The sequence below is a fragment of the Chamaea fasciata genome, unplaced genomic scaffold, assembly GCF_029207755.1.
Source record: "Chamaea fasciata isolate MVZ Bird 193981 ecotype frontalis unplaced genomic scaffold, bChaFas1.0.hap1 SCAF_5, whole genome shotgun sequence".
NCBI lineage: Eukaryota > Metazoa > Chordata > Aves > Passeriformes > Sylviidae > Chamaea > Chamaea fasciata.
In genome coordinates this window covers 62370099-62385606 of record NW_027094090.1, presented here as the reverse complement: position 1 = coordinate 62385606, position 15508 = coordinate 62370099, and the positions used below count along the sequence as shown (strand labels likewise).

Sequence of the window (15508 nt, the reverse complement as noted above, 5' to 3'; positions counted from 1 at the left end):
CATTCAGTCTTTCTGAGAGGCAAACCTTCCCATCTGTCATGAAATGAAATAACATTAGTACTTTTCAGTTTCTAGAGCTGATCAGAATCTAATAATGATATATAGGTCTTTTCTCCACTTCCAATACAGATAATAATCTCTCTTTGATGCCTTTGTATCTTAAGTCACATCTCACATAAATACTTCTTTCTTTTAGTGCAGATATACTCACACAATTCACTTCCTTGCAGCATTGATCTTGTAAGCTTAAATGAGAAACTGTTTATTTTCCTTTCATGGGAAGACAGGAGCTGAGTTGCTCTTCATGGGGTGATAAAAAATGAATTTAATGAGAAAATTGTCCCAGAATCTGATCTATGCCTTGGATTTGTTTCCTCGTGCAACTAATGGGCTAAGTGACAGAATAAAAGCTTTGAATTCAATCAGAAGGTCATGTCTTACTCTAGAAGGACAGAAACTAGCATTTCACATGTTATAGAGGGGGTCTTGTGTTCTGCTCTTTTTTGTTCTTTGAGTAGGTAAGTACCACTGAAAATGATCCTTACATTTCTTGTTCCAGTTTGCAAAGTACAATTGACCATCAGTATCTTGCAGTGTTGAACACAGAGAGAAAAATCTTACAAATTAGACAGAAAACAATCATGTCAAGAACAAGTTTATTTCTGAAAGCACTTAGGAGGTGATAGGAAGCAAGTGTAGCTCCAAGCTAAAAGTAGTGCTAATGAAGTGAGGAGTTAAGAAATAACTCGGGGTCACTTATGACACTGTAATAGAAGATGACCAAAATTGGATGGATTAAAATACGAGTTATTTAGGATACATTTGAAAAAAAGAATCTGTGCACAGATGATATTGGAAGGCTTATTCAGAGCCATCTTACATTATCTTTTCTTTGTGAAGAGTAAATCCTAGGCAGATCTGTCTGGGACTACACAATTGGATTTTATAAGCGAGTACAATGTTTGTGCACCTCCAGAAAAGAATCATGGAGAAGGAAGATCAGTTCTGCTTTCTAAAAGGGCAGAGGTGGAAGCTAAAGTGAGATACTGGACGGAACCTTGCACAAATCTGCCCTCACTGCTACCAAAGGATTTACCTTTTTTAGAGATTAGAACAGATTATCTGTAAATGTCCCATTTACTGGATGCTTTTGGAGCTATAAAGTGATGTCCTGACAATTTTGTTTGGAGTGATTTAAGAAATTATTGCTATCATCTCTTCAGTACTTTTCCATGAGCTATATTAACAGGCTTTATGGTGACTTACTGTCCCTCTCACTCTCCATACAGCCATTGCAGAGGAGCAGTGGAGAGGGCTGCAGCTAACCCGGATAGCTGGACTCCAAGATGAACTGGGTGGATAGTAACTCCTGCCATGGGGCGGTAATTTCTCAAATTAGTGTGCTTGCTTCCACGGCATTTATGTGACTGAGGTCTGAATTAATTCTCACAGTGTTAAATCCAATGGAAGTAAAGATTTCATCACAAAATTCAGCTGGGTCTTACTGATCTTCCCAATATGCAGCCAAAATTGTCATCTATTTCACTCTATCATTCTTTTTTTGACTTACTGCCTTTCTAATCTGCAGATGCATATATTAACTTTTTGCTGGTTTTTAGTACTCGAAAGGCAATCTATTTTTAATTTTCTAAAGTATTAAATATGTCTCTGTTACAATTTGTATTTATTATGCTGCTTAATGTCTATGCAGCATGACTGACAAAAGGTGACATCGGTTTCCACTACATGGAGCTATGAGCCAGTAAAGGATCTGGTCTGACATATGATTATCTGGTGGGTGAGGGATTTTTTTTTTCTTACCCAAGAAAGACAGAGATGGAAGCCCTTTGTTTTGTAATTTATTTCTTTTTTAACACAGAAGAGGTGTATGATACAGATAGGCTGTGAATAATTTTTTCATACTTATCTCATGCATTTATTCCATTTTTTAACAGTAGGTACAGTGTGCTGTCTGGCATCTGTACTTATGAGGGAGTGAGTTAGCTAGGTCCATTTTAGAGATTTCAGTTTTAATTTTGTTTTCCATCTCATTCTTAGACAGGTGAAGAGGAAAATAAGTAAATAGAAATTTACTGATATTCGACTTGCTGTTTTTACTCTTTTGATTACAAAATTTATTGAGATGCAAGATAGATTCAAAATTCATAACAGCATTTTACTACTTCATAAAGCAGATGTTGCTTACACTTCATGCATTAGTAGGGATTAAGGGGATTAGCAGATACCAGAACTTCCTGCCCTCTGCATGCTTTCCTGCAGCAATTGCACACTTGGCTTTCTGCTTCTTGATATCCTCAGAATTCTTAATTTTTTCATGCCTCTCTCTCATTTTACTGTGGAAATATGAGGGGTTTTCCAATATTTGAGATGATTATTTTGATTCTTTAGTATTTTTGAATGAAAGCTTGAGTGCTAAACCTTGATATAAAATTCACTTTAAGAAAAAGCAGTAAAATTAGGATCAGATTAATAAAGGGATACTGTTGTTAAAATTTAAATCTGGGTGGAGTTCCTATACATAATTAGTAAAGAAGTTCACAAAAGTTTTTCCAAGCTGCTGATAGGCACCTTATTTTTAACCACTCAGGCATTTTAAATTCTGCTGCTGTGTCTTTCCCACAGATGCTGTTGTTTTGCTGAAGCCCAGCAAATGCTAGCTATTTTCAGCCTACATCCATTTTACATCTTGCCTCTCCCGCACATAACCTTTTAGAAGGTCCACAGAAGTTGACCTCATTACAGGGGAGGAGTCTGTAGGGTTTGTGAGGCGCTAGTGTGATGTTTTACATGCTAATGTAGGGGAAGGAGCATACAACCAAAACGGGGAGGGAGGGCCTGTGTGCGAAGTTGGAGTGATGCTGTCTCATAGATGCGGATGACATGTGAGGCAGTCTGCAGCCTGACCACGTGCAAAGCCTTTCAGCTTCCAGGAGGAGAACCAAAAAGACCCTTCTAAAAATTAGGACCAGTAGACTTCTGCCCTCCTTTTGCTTTTTATCATATAATGTCAACTTTATCCAGTGAGCAAACTCCAAGTAATGAACTCTGGGTCTCTCCCCATCTGTCTCACTAAATGCCACTTGGAACAAATGCCTTTTCATTTGACAGTAAAATCAATGAAAGAAATATTAGAGGCTTGAGCGATATGATGTGCAGAATACATTATGGGACTTGTGTTTCAGTGGACAACAAGTCTTGCCCTTTCTTCCTGTTATTACCAACAGATCTACTTAATGAAACTGGTGCCTTCTGCTAATCTCTCACCTCTTTGCCTTTGGACTTCAGCTCTATTGCAACACTTCAAAGACTCTCTGACTCAGGGCTGTGATAAAATTCTGTATTTCCTGTCTACTATTGGCCTCAGATTTTTCATCTGTTCATCTGATTTTCATAACACTTGTTTTTATCCCTTCACTTAGTTGAGACAGCCTTCTTCCTCTTTGCTTGAGGATTCTTCAGAGCAGCAGGAATCACTCATTACTAAGCTAATAAACCGGGACAAAAGTGAAATGTCGGTGCTGAGGTAGACTTGTGTTAAACATCTGAGAACCACTGGTGCTATCCACAAAGAGTGATCTGCAAAAGACTGAAGAATGGGGGGGTTGTTGCTTTTTCCAAGCCTTGCTGGATTCTGCATCAGGAATATTAACTGTTCTGTTGTCATACTAGCAACACATGTCATATATGCAGGAAACAGTCTTAAACTAAGAAGGTAAAGTAGCTAATGCTTGCTAGCAGTGCACAAGGCATCGGGATGTACAATTTATTCTTGGAGCTGAAGGTACCGAGCTCAACGTGAGCATAAGATGGCTGCGTAATTTTACCTTTGTGCCCATCGTGACTCTGTAGTACTGGACATGCTGGCAAAACTGAACCAATGCAATGCACGATTTCAAGTTGGGTTTACAAGTAGACATATTTCCAGCAAGAGAACATCTCAACCACTTTACCCATTCAATCCAGATGTCTCCAGGGTACAGGTTGAAAGGCAGAGAAGAATATAGAGAAAGGATGGTTATTTCAAATTTTGAGACCAATTCTCTGCACATTTATTAGGTATTTCCAGTGCTCCATCTCTTGCTGAGAAAACAACTTTCAACACTTCTATTCTGTTTTCCAAGTTGTTCTTTCCATCTTCTCTATGGCCTGAGTGCAGAATCATGCCATATTTAGGCAGGCTGCAGCTCACTGAAGAGGTCACCTGTCTCTGATTGCACAGCCAGTCAACATAAGAACGAGGAACAGATCCCAAGACTCTTGAGCTCATCACTACAGCATGAGATGTCTGATACAGCCTCTGTTTTGTAGCATCAGGCAGAAGCATCTCTTACTCTTCAGGCTCAAGATGCAAAACAGCAAGTTGTTGTTTGGTATCAGAGCTCTGTCCTATTTCCTGATACAGTTTTAATTGTGCTTAATCATTAGGTGTGAATAAATATTTGCTGTGTCATCTTACTGTCTGATACTCCTGATGCATAAATAATTCTTAGCAGTAGTGTTTGTGGGCTCTAACGTGTCTTGAAGCCCATAATTAAAAGGATAAAGATATCTGTTTACACAAACCAATTGTCAGTGTAGTAAGTGCCCTTAATAGCATTGGCAAGAAGTGCTATGCAGGTAGCATCATCTTACTGCAGTCTGTGTCGACTGAAGAGACAACTCCTTAATTTTCATCTAGAAGAATTTGCAGAGCCTGGTAAAGCCACATAGCCAAAGGCAAATGTAAAGCTTGTTTATTTTTTTAACAGAACTGAACCCAACAGAGGGGAAAAAAATGTCAACATAGTTGGATTTCAACACCACATACTATAACTTGGCAACCTTTTTCACATTAAGTGGATGACTGCAGCCCTTTTTCATAGGTTTTTTTTTTTCTTTTTTTTTTTTTCTGAATTGTTTTGGGTTTTTTTATTGTCACTAAAAAACCAACCCTTTTCATTTTTTTCATCTTGGACAGGGGGGGTTCTGCCTCTGCCTCTGTATTCTGGGATTTCTCTGATTCTCATACACTGATTTCTTGCTTACAAACATTCTTGGTGTGTTAAGCAATTTAAAAGATTTGTTCCTTTTAAATAGAAAGAAAGTGGGGTTAATATCTTGCTGTTAATATAAAGATATGAAGTAGGAAGCTCTGCACAGTTTCCTTGATCTGTCTTTAGAATATTAGGAAGCTCTTACTCTTTCTCTAATTCCTTGCTAACAAAGAAGCTTACTATTCCAACAACCTCAGACAACAATCACCAAAACTGATGAAGTGTAGTGATGCAGTGATGTGGTGAAAATGAGGGACAAACAGACAACTTTGAACTTCTGTTCCCTAGTGCAAATATGAGTTAAGATCATTCTTGTAAGATCACTACTGAAAAATGCAGCTGCCTGAATGTCAGTAGGAAAGTGATGAGACATGCCTGGAATCCCAAGGGATGTACCCACAGTAAATCTGTGTCAGGGCAGCACACAGCATTCAGAGATGTGGCAAGGAAAAACGCAGCCATCAATGGACCGAGTGAGCTGACAGCTGCTCGAAGTTGAGCTGAGTGGGAATTTCTGAGTGATTACTGACAGTGACAGTTTAGGCACTAGGCTATCTTTAGGGACAGTCTCTCGGTGTCTAAAATTGGTGCTCTGGGTCTCTCAAGTCCTGGTGCCTGTTCCTAGATCATCACTCACCTCTCCAGTGACCTTGGAAGTGTCATTCCATCACCACCAGCCTCAGTTTCTCCCACTGTAAGTTCTCCTTTATGAAGTGCTACTACTGAAAAGCATTCCATCAGAGCCTTATTGATCACACACTGTGCCCTGCTGCTTGGCTCCTCATGACTGAGACATGTTTCACAGATGGTCTTTGTGCCTACAAAAATGTGCATATGAGGACCTTATCCTCTTTATAAAATTGATGCACTTAAGACAGGCAGAGTCATAGTGCATGGATAGTTACTCTCCTGCTCTTCATAGTTTTATTGCAATACCTTTGGCAGCAAAAAAAAATTGTTGAGTGATCACTTTTTCCTTCATAGCCCAAATTCAAGCAGTGGTTTTAATACCTTGTATATTCCTGAAACTCTGGATTCTTTCTCTCAAACCAATGCCTGAATAGAAGGGGTGGATTTGAAATTGCTTTGTTCACAAGGATGCTTTGCTGCTTTCAGAGAAAGAAGTTTTCAATTTTACAAGAGTGTGGGGTTCTATATTGAATAAACCAAAAATTTGAAAGGAAACCATTATAAGGGAAAAGCCATTGGTGTGCATAGAAAAGAAAGGTGTGTAGTCAGAGCAGTGGGTACACCTTGCTGACCTGCAGCCTGGTTAGAAAAGAATATTTATCAGCTGAAAAAAGGTTCATGTGAAGTCTCCTATTGCTGTTAATTAGATGTCAGTTCTACTGCTGGGACTATTTGTACTATAAACAGTGACAAAAAAACTAAGGAGAGGAAGGACTGGCTCAGCAGCCCATGTAGCCAGTATGGGCCTCTCTTCTGCTCAAGCTCACAATTGCACAACCATTTTATTCTTCTCCAGACTCTGTGCGAGAGCACATTTCATGGCAATGAGTTGGGCATATCACAGAATGGGTCCAGTTTGGAAGGGACCACAGAAAACTGGAAAAAATTTTGTTGCAAAATGAAAAGTTTTTTCTACCCTTTCCCTCTTGTGCTCAGCTGCTGAGAATCCATTTCCCTGAAATTCTGCAGGTGAAAGTGCTGCAAATATTAACGATAGATTTACTAACTTTGCTGGAGTTTGCTGGACTTCTCACTGTCCTCGTAATTTTTCTAACAAGCTCCTTGAAGGACACTAGAAGATGAGTGGAAATGCAATATATTTTCTTCTCTTGATTGATTTCATTCTTTCATCTTTCCTTATGAAGATGAATCAGACATAGGTCTTCACCCCAACCTTTCCCAATTCAGTTTTGTATACTGCATCCTCTCGATCACCTTTTATACATGCCTTTTGAATCCTCCCTCCTACCACATACAAAACATTTGTCATGCTTCTCTCTCTATAGACTCTTGTCAAGTTATTTTTCTTCTCTGGTCTTGAGTTGCTTTAACTTCTTTTGTCCTTGCCACAGCACCATCTCTGAGATGACATCCCGGAAGTCAACTGATACCATTGCTTTACATCCTTGTTAAAACATTGCCAGAGTTTGCCTTTATTCCTTTCACTTGCTCTTTTCTCTTCCATCAAGTCAACCTGGCTCTTGACTTTCTCTGCCCTTGATATATTGTATCTACCTCTGCCTCATTTGTCTACCATCCATTCTTATCAGGTATTCACCGTCTATATCCTCTCCTCCTGGCACCTGTGTACTGTGCACATGATGCTCCTGTGGAGCCATCCTCTCCTCTTCTGAGCCAATCCTGCTGTACCTTCAGTGAGCTACTCTTTGGCCTCCTCCTCATCCAACCTGTGCCTTAATAATTGTCCGTGCAGTTTCTCTCCATCAGTATTTTGTTCACTAAGAAGGAGTAACAGTTGCTGGGAAACAGCAATGTACTTAATGCAAATGAGATATAAAGCAAAAAAGTTTAACTTTTGCAGAAAACGTTTTTTCCCTGAAACTTCACACTTCCATATGTAATAAAGCAGTTCTTCACGGCAGACTATATACGTGCACACACATACCTGTACACATTTATGCGTGTATATAAATGTACATATTTCTGCATGTATATATGTGCATATGCACATGAATGTGGATGTGTGCATACAATTATAATGCATATTTCAGTTACGTGTTCGCACACCTGTGAAATAAAAGCACAGTAGAGGTCGAAGTATTCAATTCTGTTGAACACATCGTATCCTGTACCATACAGGTGTATGAGACAGTGTCAGATTGTATTTTTAGGGTCTGGCACACTTGTGTTATAGAGTACACACAAAGTTTCATGTGTGTATTTTACATTAGATTTGTGGTAAAATTTCTAAAAAAATTTATAGAGGAAAGTCCTGAGGGATTTTGTGCTTGAAATAAATTTTCAGACGTAAGTCAGGGCATTTGTTGCATGAGAAGACGGAGTCTCTTTTTGGAATGAGAGTAGTAGAAGAGAGGAATGAGCCTGGGAGCAGGAAAAACATGCATTTCTATAGACAGTGCAAGAATTGCAAAGGGCAGCAATAGCGAGGATGAAGAACTTGAACTTGACAGTGATCTGAAGAGGGGAATGAGAGATGTGGCAGGAGAAGTGAAAGCTTTTAGAAGCCACATATTTTGTATGAACCAATATGTGGTCAGGGGCAGGAAGGCCATCAAGAAAGGGTCAGTCACTCAGGCAAGACTTAATATGAAATGCAACACATTCAGCTGGTATCAGTAAGCTTAAGTACAGTAATTTCATTGAAATCATCCTGATTTATACCAGCTAAGGATGTGACCTCACACATTTCAGAAAGGAAGGGTGTCTTATGCAGGTGTTTAAAGGCTAAAGAAAAAGAAATCAGGAGAAGCAGAAAAGAGGCAAAGGGCATTAATCAAAGATTTAACTCTGAATCATGCAGAAAATAACTCTGCTTCATTGCACCAGTATAGATTCAACTAGTCCTGACAGTGTTCATCAGGCTTGGTACTAGCCAATTTAGAATATTTCCAGCATTCAGAATATGTATGTTTTCCCCTCTTTGCTTCTGTCAGTTTTTTGTTCTCTATTTCTGTGTTCCATTTTGGGAACGGAATGCTGCAGTTCTGAATCCTGCCAAGCTTGAATCTTAAATTCTTGTTGAGTCCTTCTCCTGTTTTTCAGCTTACACTGAAGACATGCATTGCTCTGGCAGTATTTGGCTGTAGCTCCAACATTCGTGTCTATATTAAATTCCTAATTATCTAAACAATGGCTGTTGGAGTAGCTAGAACTACTAAGAGAGTTTTGCTCTGTTCTCCTTTAATAGTCTCCACAGTGTAGAAATTTCTTACTTACTATATTTTTAGAGGCTGAAAACTACTTTGCACTTGATTTTAACTTTGAAGGCTTCTACCAAATACAACTAAACCTTGCAAATCCAACAACCAGGATAACTAAACTTTTCTGTGATACCAGCTCACCCTTTGGCCATGGAGAATCAGAAGGTGACACCCTAGCCCTTTCTTTCCCTTTAATATGCCTTTTTATTTCCCCCTTTCTGGAAGCAGTCTGATGTCCTGAGAAAGTGCAATTCACACAAAGTGTTTTTCTGTGGGTCCAGTGCTCTTTAATTGCAATGGAGTCATGTAAAAGCCACTATAGGTTTAAAAGTAAAAAAGAAAAGCTTCTGCTAAAAAGATGTTGAAAGTACCTGTAATAACTATATTTTTACTACTATTTTTATTGCTTGTAATAGCAAAATACATCAAGGCAAGAGCTGAGGTTAAGGTCCTATGTACCATAGACTGTAGAAAAGATGAAATCCTCAAAACTGGGAAAAAATTAGGGCAGAATAGGAAAATATTGTTCACATGCACCAAGAGTGGCACCAAGCAAAAAGCAGCAGATACCAGACCCAACATAAATAAAAGCTGAAACATTTTCAGAGGTGTTCTGTGCTATGAGTCAGTGTATCCAGAGGACCCCTATTAAGAAGTGCCACCATCCAGCTGCACTGTTGTGCTCCATGTTGCACAGTTGCTTCTCCCTGCTGCTGGAGGCAACTCCGTGCTGGATGGAGCTTCAGCCTCGCCACATGCTGCTGCTCTTGCCCTTTCAGTAAAAAGTAGCACACACTTACTTACTCTGAGGACTTATATTTGCAATATGTGAGATGGGCAAAATAGAAGAGGGGTAAAGTATTTTTCAGGGAGAATTGAGCAAGAGGCTGTTCAGTGTCACCCAAGAAATCAGTGTCACAGCTCGGAGCTGAGTTAAGTTCTGGAGTCCCCTTCAGCGTCTGAGTTACGGGATAATGCTTTCCCCTCCGTTAACCCCCAAAAATCTGTGAAGTAAAAGCAGAATTGAAGGCACTGAGTTGTCAGGTTCAGAAGTGTCTTTTTCCATGGAAACCTCTTCCCAGCAACAGCCAAGCTTCTTATCGTGTGAGAGCTGTCAGGCAGCTGTTCTGTGCAGAATGCTGTAGCTGCAGCTGCTTTCTGGAGAAGTCTCAACCCACAGCCAGGCAGCACACAGCCCCATTCCCAGCAATCCAGCTGTAATTCTGCCTGCCCAGTAATTTTTCACTGCGGTCATGCCAGAATCATAGCCTTGTTTTCTCTTGTCTGGCTGTTAGTGGTGATGTATGAAGAAGTAAGAGAGACAGCTTAATTTTCATAAGCTAACTTGTGCCTGGAGTAACAGAGAGTGAGAGGAGTGCACTTAATCATAACTGCAGGACCAGAACAGAAAATGATAGAGCTTTTGCTGTTAGTTGTGGTATTTTATTATAATAACTCTTAGGAAGAAGAAACCAGCAGCTCAGAATGCTGAAAGGTTCAAATCCATTAATGGCAGGCACCATGTTTTCATCTGCTGGAAGAATAGCTCACATAACTCTTTTATGCTTGCCTTTTCCTAAAGGCCATGCTGGGAGGGAAGTCTAGTCTATCCTGCCCAGAAGACCTGAAATCAGACTGAGGTATGATCAGAGGTGAAGTGAACCTGGTGATAGTTCCTGCAGAGCTGTGAGCGCCTTGCAGGGAAGGCACAAAGGGTGGCAGAGGGACAGGCTGGTACATGGTCAGAGAGCTGTTCACCGTGACCGCTTGACACCACGCATCTCTTTGGCCAGTGCCTCATGTCTGTAACTTTGTGATGCGTTTGAAAAAGTAAATAACTAAATGAAATAGCTGGTAGTAGACAGATAATCTCACAATGATTCATTAAAAAACAAAAATTGATTAAAGCTTTGAGTGAAAGCTTTTTGAGTGAATTTTTAGTTGGTTGCAATTACAAGGACAAAACTTTGGATTTTTTTTTTTTGTTTGAGCTTTGAGATACATGGAATAATGTGGTCTATAGGGTATATCTTATGCATCTGTATTATGTGTCACATTTTTTTATATTATTTAACATGAGGATGGTTGTGCATTCTTAGACATTACTTTGATATCTTCAGATCAAAATATTCTGGCATGTCTTCCAGAAAACATTTCTGATTTTTTTTCCTATATTGTTTCAGAATGAAAACCTTTTGGAAACATTAATATTTGCTATGCAGCTGAAGTTCTGTTTTCTGGATTACTCCTGCCTTAAGTCAAGATCACGGAGACAATGTAAAGGGAAATAAAAAATACATTCTTCTTTGGCAGAGACAGCAGCACTATTCCAGCCTAGACAAAATAGAAATATAACTTAGAGAAGATGGAAAGCATATCTCCATAATTTTCTCCAAGGTGGCTTGGGAGACAAGCCATCACATCTGCCTAATAGGCTGTTATGCACCAGCAAGAGTTACAACAGCCTGACAAGTTGCATAATGCTCTACCCTAGGACAGCATGTGAGCGTGTGCACATTCCCAGGACATTGCAAAAACAAACCAAAGCGTGTCAGCTCATACATTTTACTGTGTGTTTGTGACAAGCTAAAAGGATATGTACAGGCAGTTATTCCAGCTCAGTTAATACACAGTAAGTCACACTATCTGATCCATGTATCTGAGCCCTAAAGCTTACATGGTGTTCATTTCTGCCTTCATCCCTGTGCCGTGTCAAACCTCAGGGAATTCTGATGAAAGTGAGATCTGTTCTAATGTCTTAAAAAATCAAGGGAAAATGCAGAAGTAAATTATACAACTACAGTAAATACATGCAAACATAATTTTCTGAACCTTTTTTAGTTTATTTTGGCATGAGAAATTATAACTGAGAAATAAGTATTTCAAGGGTAAGTTATTAGAACTGAGATTTTGGACTGATATGTGGGAAACAGAAACCATTAACAAGCATTAAGGTTTGTTCATTTTTTTTATTCATTGGTTTAAAGGCTGAAGTCTGTAGATTGTTGGGAAATCTATGAGGCTAAAAAAGATAAAGCAGATTGATGCTCCATGGTAAAGAATTTTGGTGCCTGTTTCTTGCAAATGGAATTCTAACATTTCTTTTGATGGTAGCTGTACTATCCTGAGGAGGATCTGTGGACTGCTGAGTTGTGAAGTGTGCTATTAGATTATGGGCAGGGTCAGTCTCTTCCTACCCGTGGTGCCAACCCATTCCAGCCCAGCTGCACTTGCATTTTCTGTTGTGTTGGTTGTTTTTTTTTTTTTTTCTCCTCATTCATTACTAGCCAGTGTTTCTTATCTTGATTTACTTTACTTAGCTGTAAGGGAGTGGCTATAAACAGGTAGACCTCCAGTTTGGAATCAGTAAGTGTTGGTTTAAATTGTGTCCTTCGGCCTCTTTTTGCCTTAGGCTCCTTCTAGCCAGTTGAGATCCCTTTCATATTTCCTCACAGTATATGGCTTGTGATGTCTGATATGCTCTCCTGTGTATTCTAGGTGTCTCACAGGTTGAGAGATGCTATGGTTTATCTGTATGAACACAGTTGCTTAGGATGTATTTGCCTCTGGTTTGTAATTTCCTTCATTTGCTTGTGCATTGCGCTCTGTCAGTATTACCAGTTTTCAGTAGCACCAATGGGTCTTTGCTATGATCCTTTTGCTCTCTCCCATATTTTGCACATCCTTAAAAATTTATGGCATCTAATGTGAAAAATTATATATACTGTATAATAAATATGTAATGGATTAGGAGAGACATCACTGGAAAATAAGGGCTGATGAGGAGTGACATGTTGTCATTAGGATAGAGTAGGAGGATGCTGGAGTGGTGTGGAGTGGACTTGGTAATCTCTCACAGTTATTTTTAGATTGATTTCCATTCACTCCTTGAATGCTTTCATGGTGTTCTAGTTATTTTTTTGTATGCATTGGCCAATCACTGCTGCTCACATTCTTTGAAACAGCATTCAAGGCATGTTGGGGTTACTGAAATTCCACTGAATTAGAGATACCACAGGAGAGTGTTGCAATCACCTTTCAAGCCAATTATACAATTGAATTAATCATATCTGTCTGTATGGCTTGTTCTCAGCCCAGCCTTATCTTGGACCATGCTGTAATTTTAGTAACACATAGCTGTGGTTCTATGTAAGCAACATAAAATGATAGTTTCAGGCTTTCAGTGCACTGCTGTGACCATACACACAATTTTACGAGCATAGCTGGAATTGGAAAATGAGCCTTCAAAGCATGATGCTTAATTGCTTTCTCAAAAGGTTGCAAAATAATTTCCAGTACCAGTCTTAGTGCCCTCACTGAGCATGTCCCTCTTTCAAAGCATTGTTCCTTTTCCTTTCTCTGACTAGATCCAAATGCAGTTCTCCCCTTCCCTCCATCCTCTGTTTCTACAGCATCATTTCAATCACTTCTCTTAATTTTCATTTTATACACCGCATTTTAGGATGCATAATTAAGTCCTTATCTATACAAACATTCATTTTTTGGCTGATTTTTAAGCAGTGCAAACCTCCTAGACTCGTTTGATTTAAAATACATTTTACTCTAGCTGAAGCCAGCTGCTAATCAATGCAAGATAAACTGAAATAAAACTGAAGTAATAATTTCTATGCAGCATTCTACACAGGCACACCTAAATTACTTTTAAATTACTCTCTTAAATTAAAATGGTGCAACTTTCTTATGTAGGTAAACTCTTCAAATCCAGTATTTTTTGGAGCAAAGGGGGTTTCCTTTGTGACTGAGAAAAAAATCCATTTAACTAGTAGGGGGAGCATGAGAAGAGAAAAACTTGTTATGCTGAGCCTTGTTCTTCAGTTATGTTATCTCCATCAGAGTATGAACAGATCTTCATATTAAATGATTGTTTTACCCACACTTTATTCTCACTAGGAGGATTCTCCATCATTGTATTCCAAAATCAAGCAGCATTCAGATTTTTCTGGGTGACATACTTCTATCAGCATGACAAAGGTTCCCACAGTGTTTAATTACTCAGACTAGCCAGGGAAGAAGGGAAGAAATGAGCCGTGCTGAATTTGCTGTGCCAGGCTTGCTTATCTGTTACATAAGCTGGCTTCTTCTGAGGGCATGGAAGGAAGGCAGCACCCCAGCTTCTGCCTTCTCTTTCCACTGGTTGTCCCTCTGCAGATTTCCTATGTGTTTTCCATTGATTGACTGATCTTCTTGCAATTTGCTCATTTTCCAGGGCAGCAAGTTCTTGGCTTAGTGGAGAACCAGAGTGATTGGTATTTGGGCAACCTTTGGAAGAACCATCGGCCCTGGCCAGCTCTTGGGAGGGGCTACAACACAGGTAGGACCTGACGGTTTGCTTTGAATTAACACCTGCATAGAGTGTGCAGTCAGTCTCCTGGTATAGAGAGTATGAGGTGTGGTAATTTGCACCTCCATTCCTAAACTACAGCTAAATTTATCTTTTTAAAAAGGAAAAACGATACAGTGAAATGCATTTTCGAGTTTACAGTCTTGTCTAAATGGTGTTAGAAAAGATTGTGTGTTTTTCTTTGGAAGAACAGAGCTTTTCAGCATTCTGACAGGTCCTCAGCACAGGTCCTCAGCACAGGTCCTCTGACAGGTCCTACAAGATTTCTGTCCACGATGACTCGTATACATAAGCCCAGCAAGAGGGAATGAATAGGAGTTGAGGCACATTTTCTGTAGAGAAGTAAATGGTATCGCAAAATGTTTGCCCAATAAAGATAATGACTTCTGCAGGACACCAACAGGGTTCATAATTGTCCTAATAAAATGCAAGCTACTGACCATCAATTTCTGCTGCCATGAGAAAGGAATAAAGGCACTAGATCAGAGAATTTATTAGGTTAAAAGAGACAGGTCTTCCCACTGATTTGTGTTTGGTATATGAGAAAACATACCAGGTGCGTAAAGAACACACGCATACACCTAAATCATTTCAGTGCTGGGCTTTACATGCTGATGCAGTGAGTTACATTCCCTCTCTCTTTGTAATAAAAGGACAGAACAGATGGTGAAGCCTCCATTTGGAACAGATGAGTCCATTTAAATATCCCTGCACTATCAGGAAATTATTCACCATAATAGTGATTTTGCTTCACAGAAATATATTGTATTGAATTAAACAGACTAACTAGAAAATTGATTGAACAAGGTGTGGTTGGGTCATCTCTGTTTCTATGTTCCTATGTATGTTTGTGGGAATCCCACTAATTTTTTGTGAATTTGTATTTTAGCCTCTGCAGAGCATATCTGTTCTCTGGAAATGTTCAAAAGAATAGCCTAACAGAACACAGATTGGTATGGATACAAGATCTTGGCAGAATAGGTTTGTTTCCTGACTCTTCTTTGCCAGAATTGCAAATAGAAAGGCTATATCTGCCCACCCCTGCTCCCCAGTTCCCCCAAAGCGTGAGACAGAGATAAGTTTCATGGATTTTTCCTAAAATCTGAAAGCTTATGTTATACACAATTCAACTTGTTGGTGTGAATTCATCACTGTTATATCCCAGAGAAGTATATTTTGTACTACGGAGAGATGACCACCTTCTATAGCTGCCTTCTTTC

The 15508-nt window shown here is 39.4% G+C and overlaps 1 protein-coding gene across 3 annotated transcripts in view; it reads left to right on the top strand.

Annotated features, from left to right (window-relative positions):
* The window catches only part of LARGE1 (LARGE xylosyl- and glucuronyltransferase 1), a 275959-nt gene that overhangs the window by 200324 nt on the left and 60127 nt on the right, over positions 1–15508 (top strand). For all 3 annotated transcript variants that reach the window (XM_066184003.1, XM_066184004.1, XM_066184005.1), the window contains one exon: positions 14154–14258. In XM_066184003.1, coding sequence (XP_066040100.1) covers positions 14154–14258 — 105 coding nt within the window. The remainder of the gene's footprint in view (positions 1–14153; positions 14259–15508) is intronic.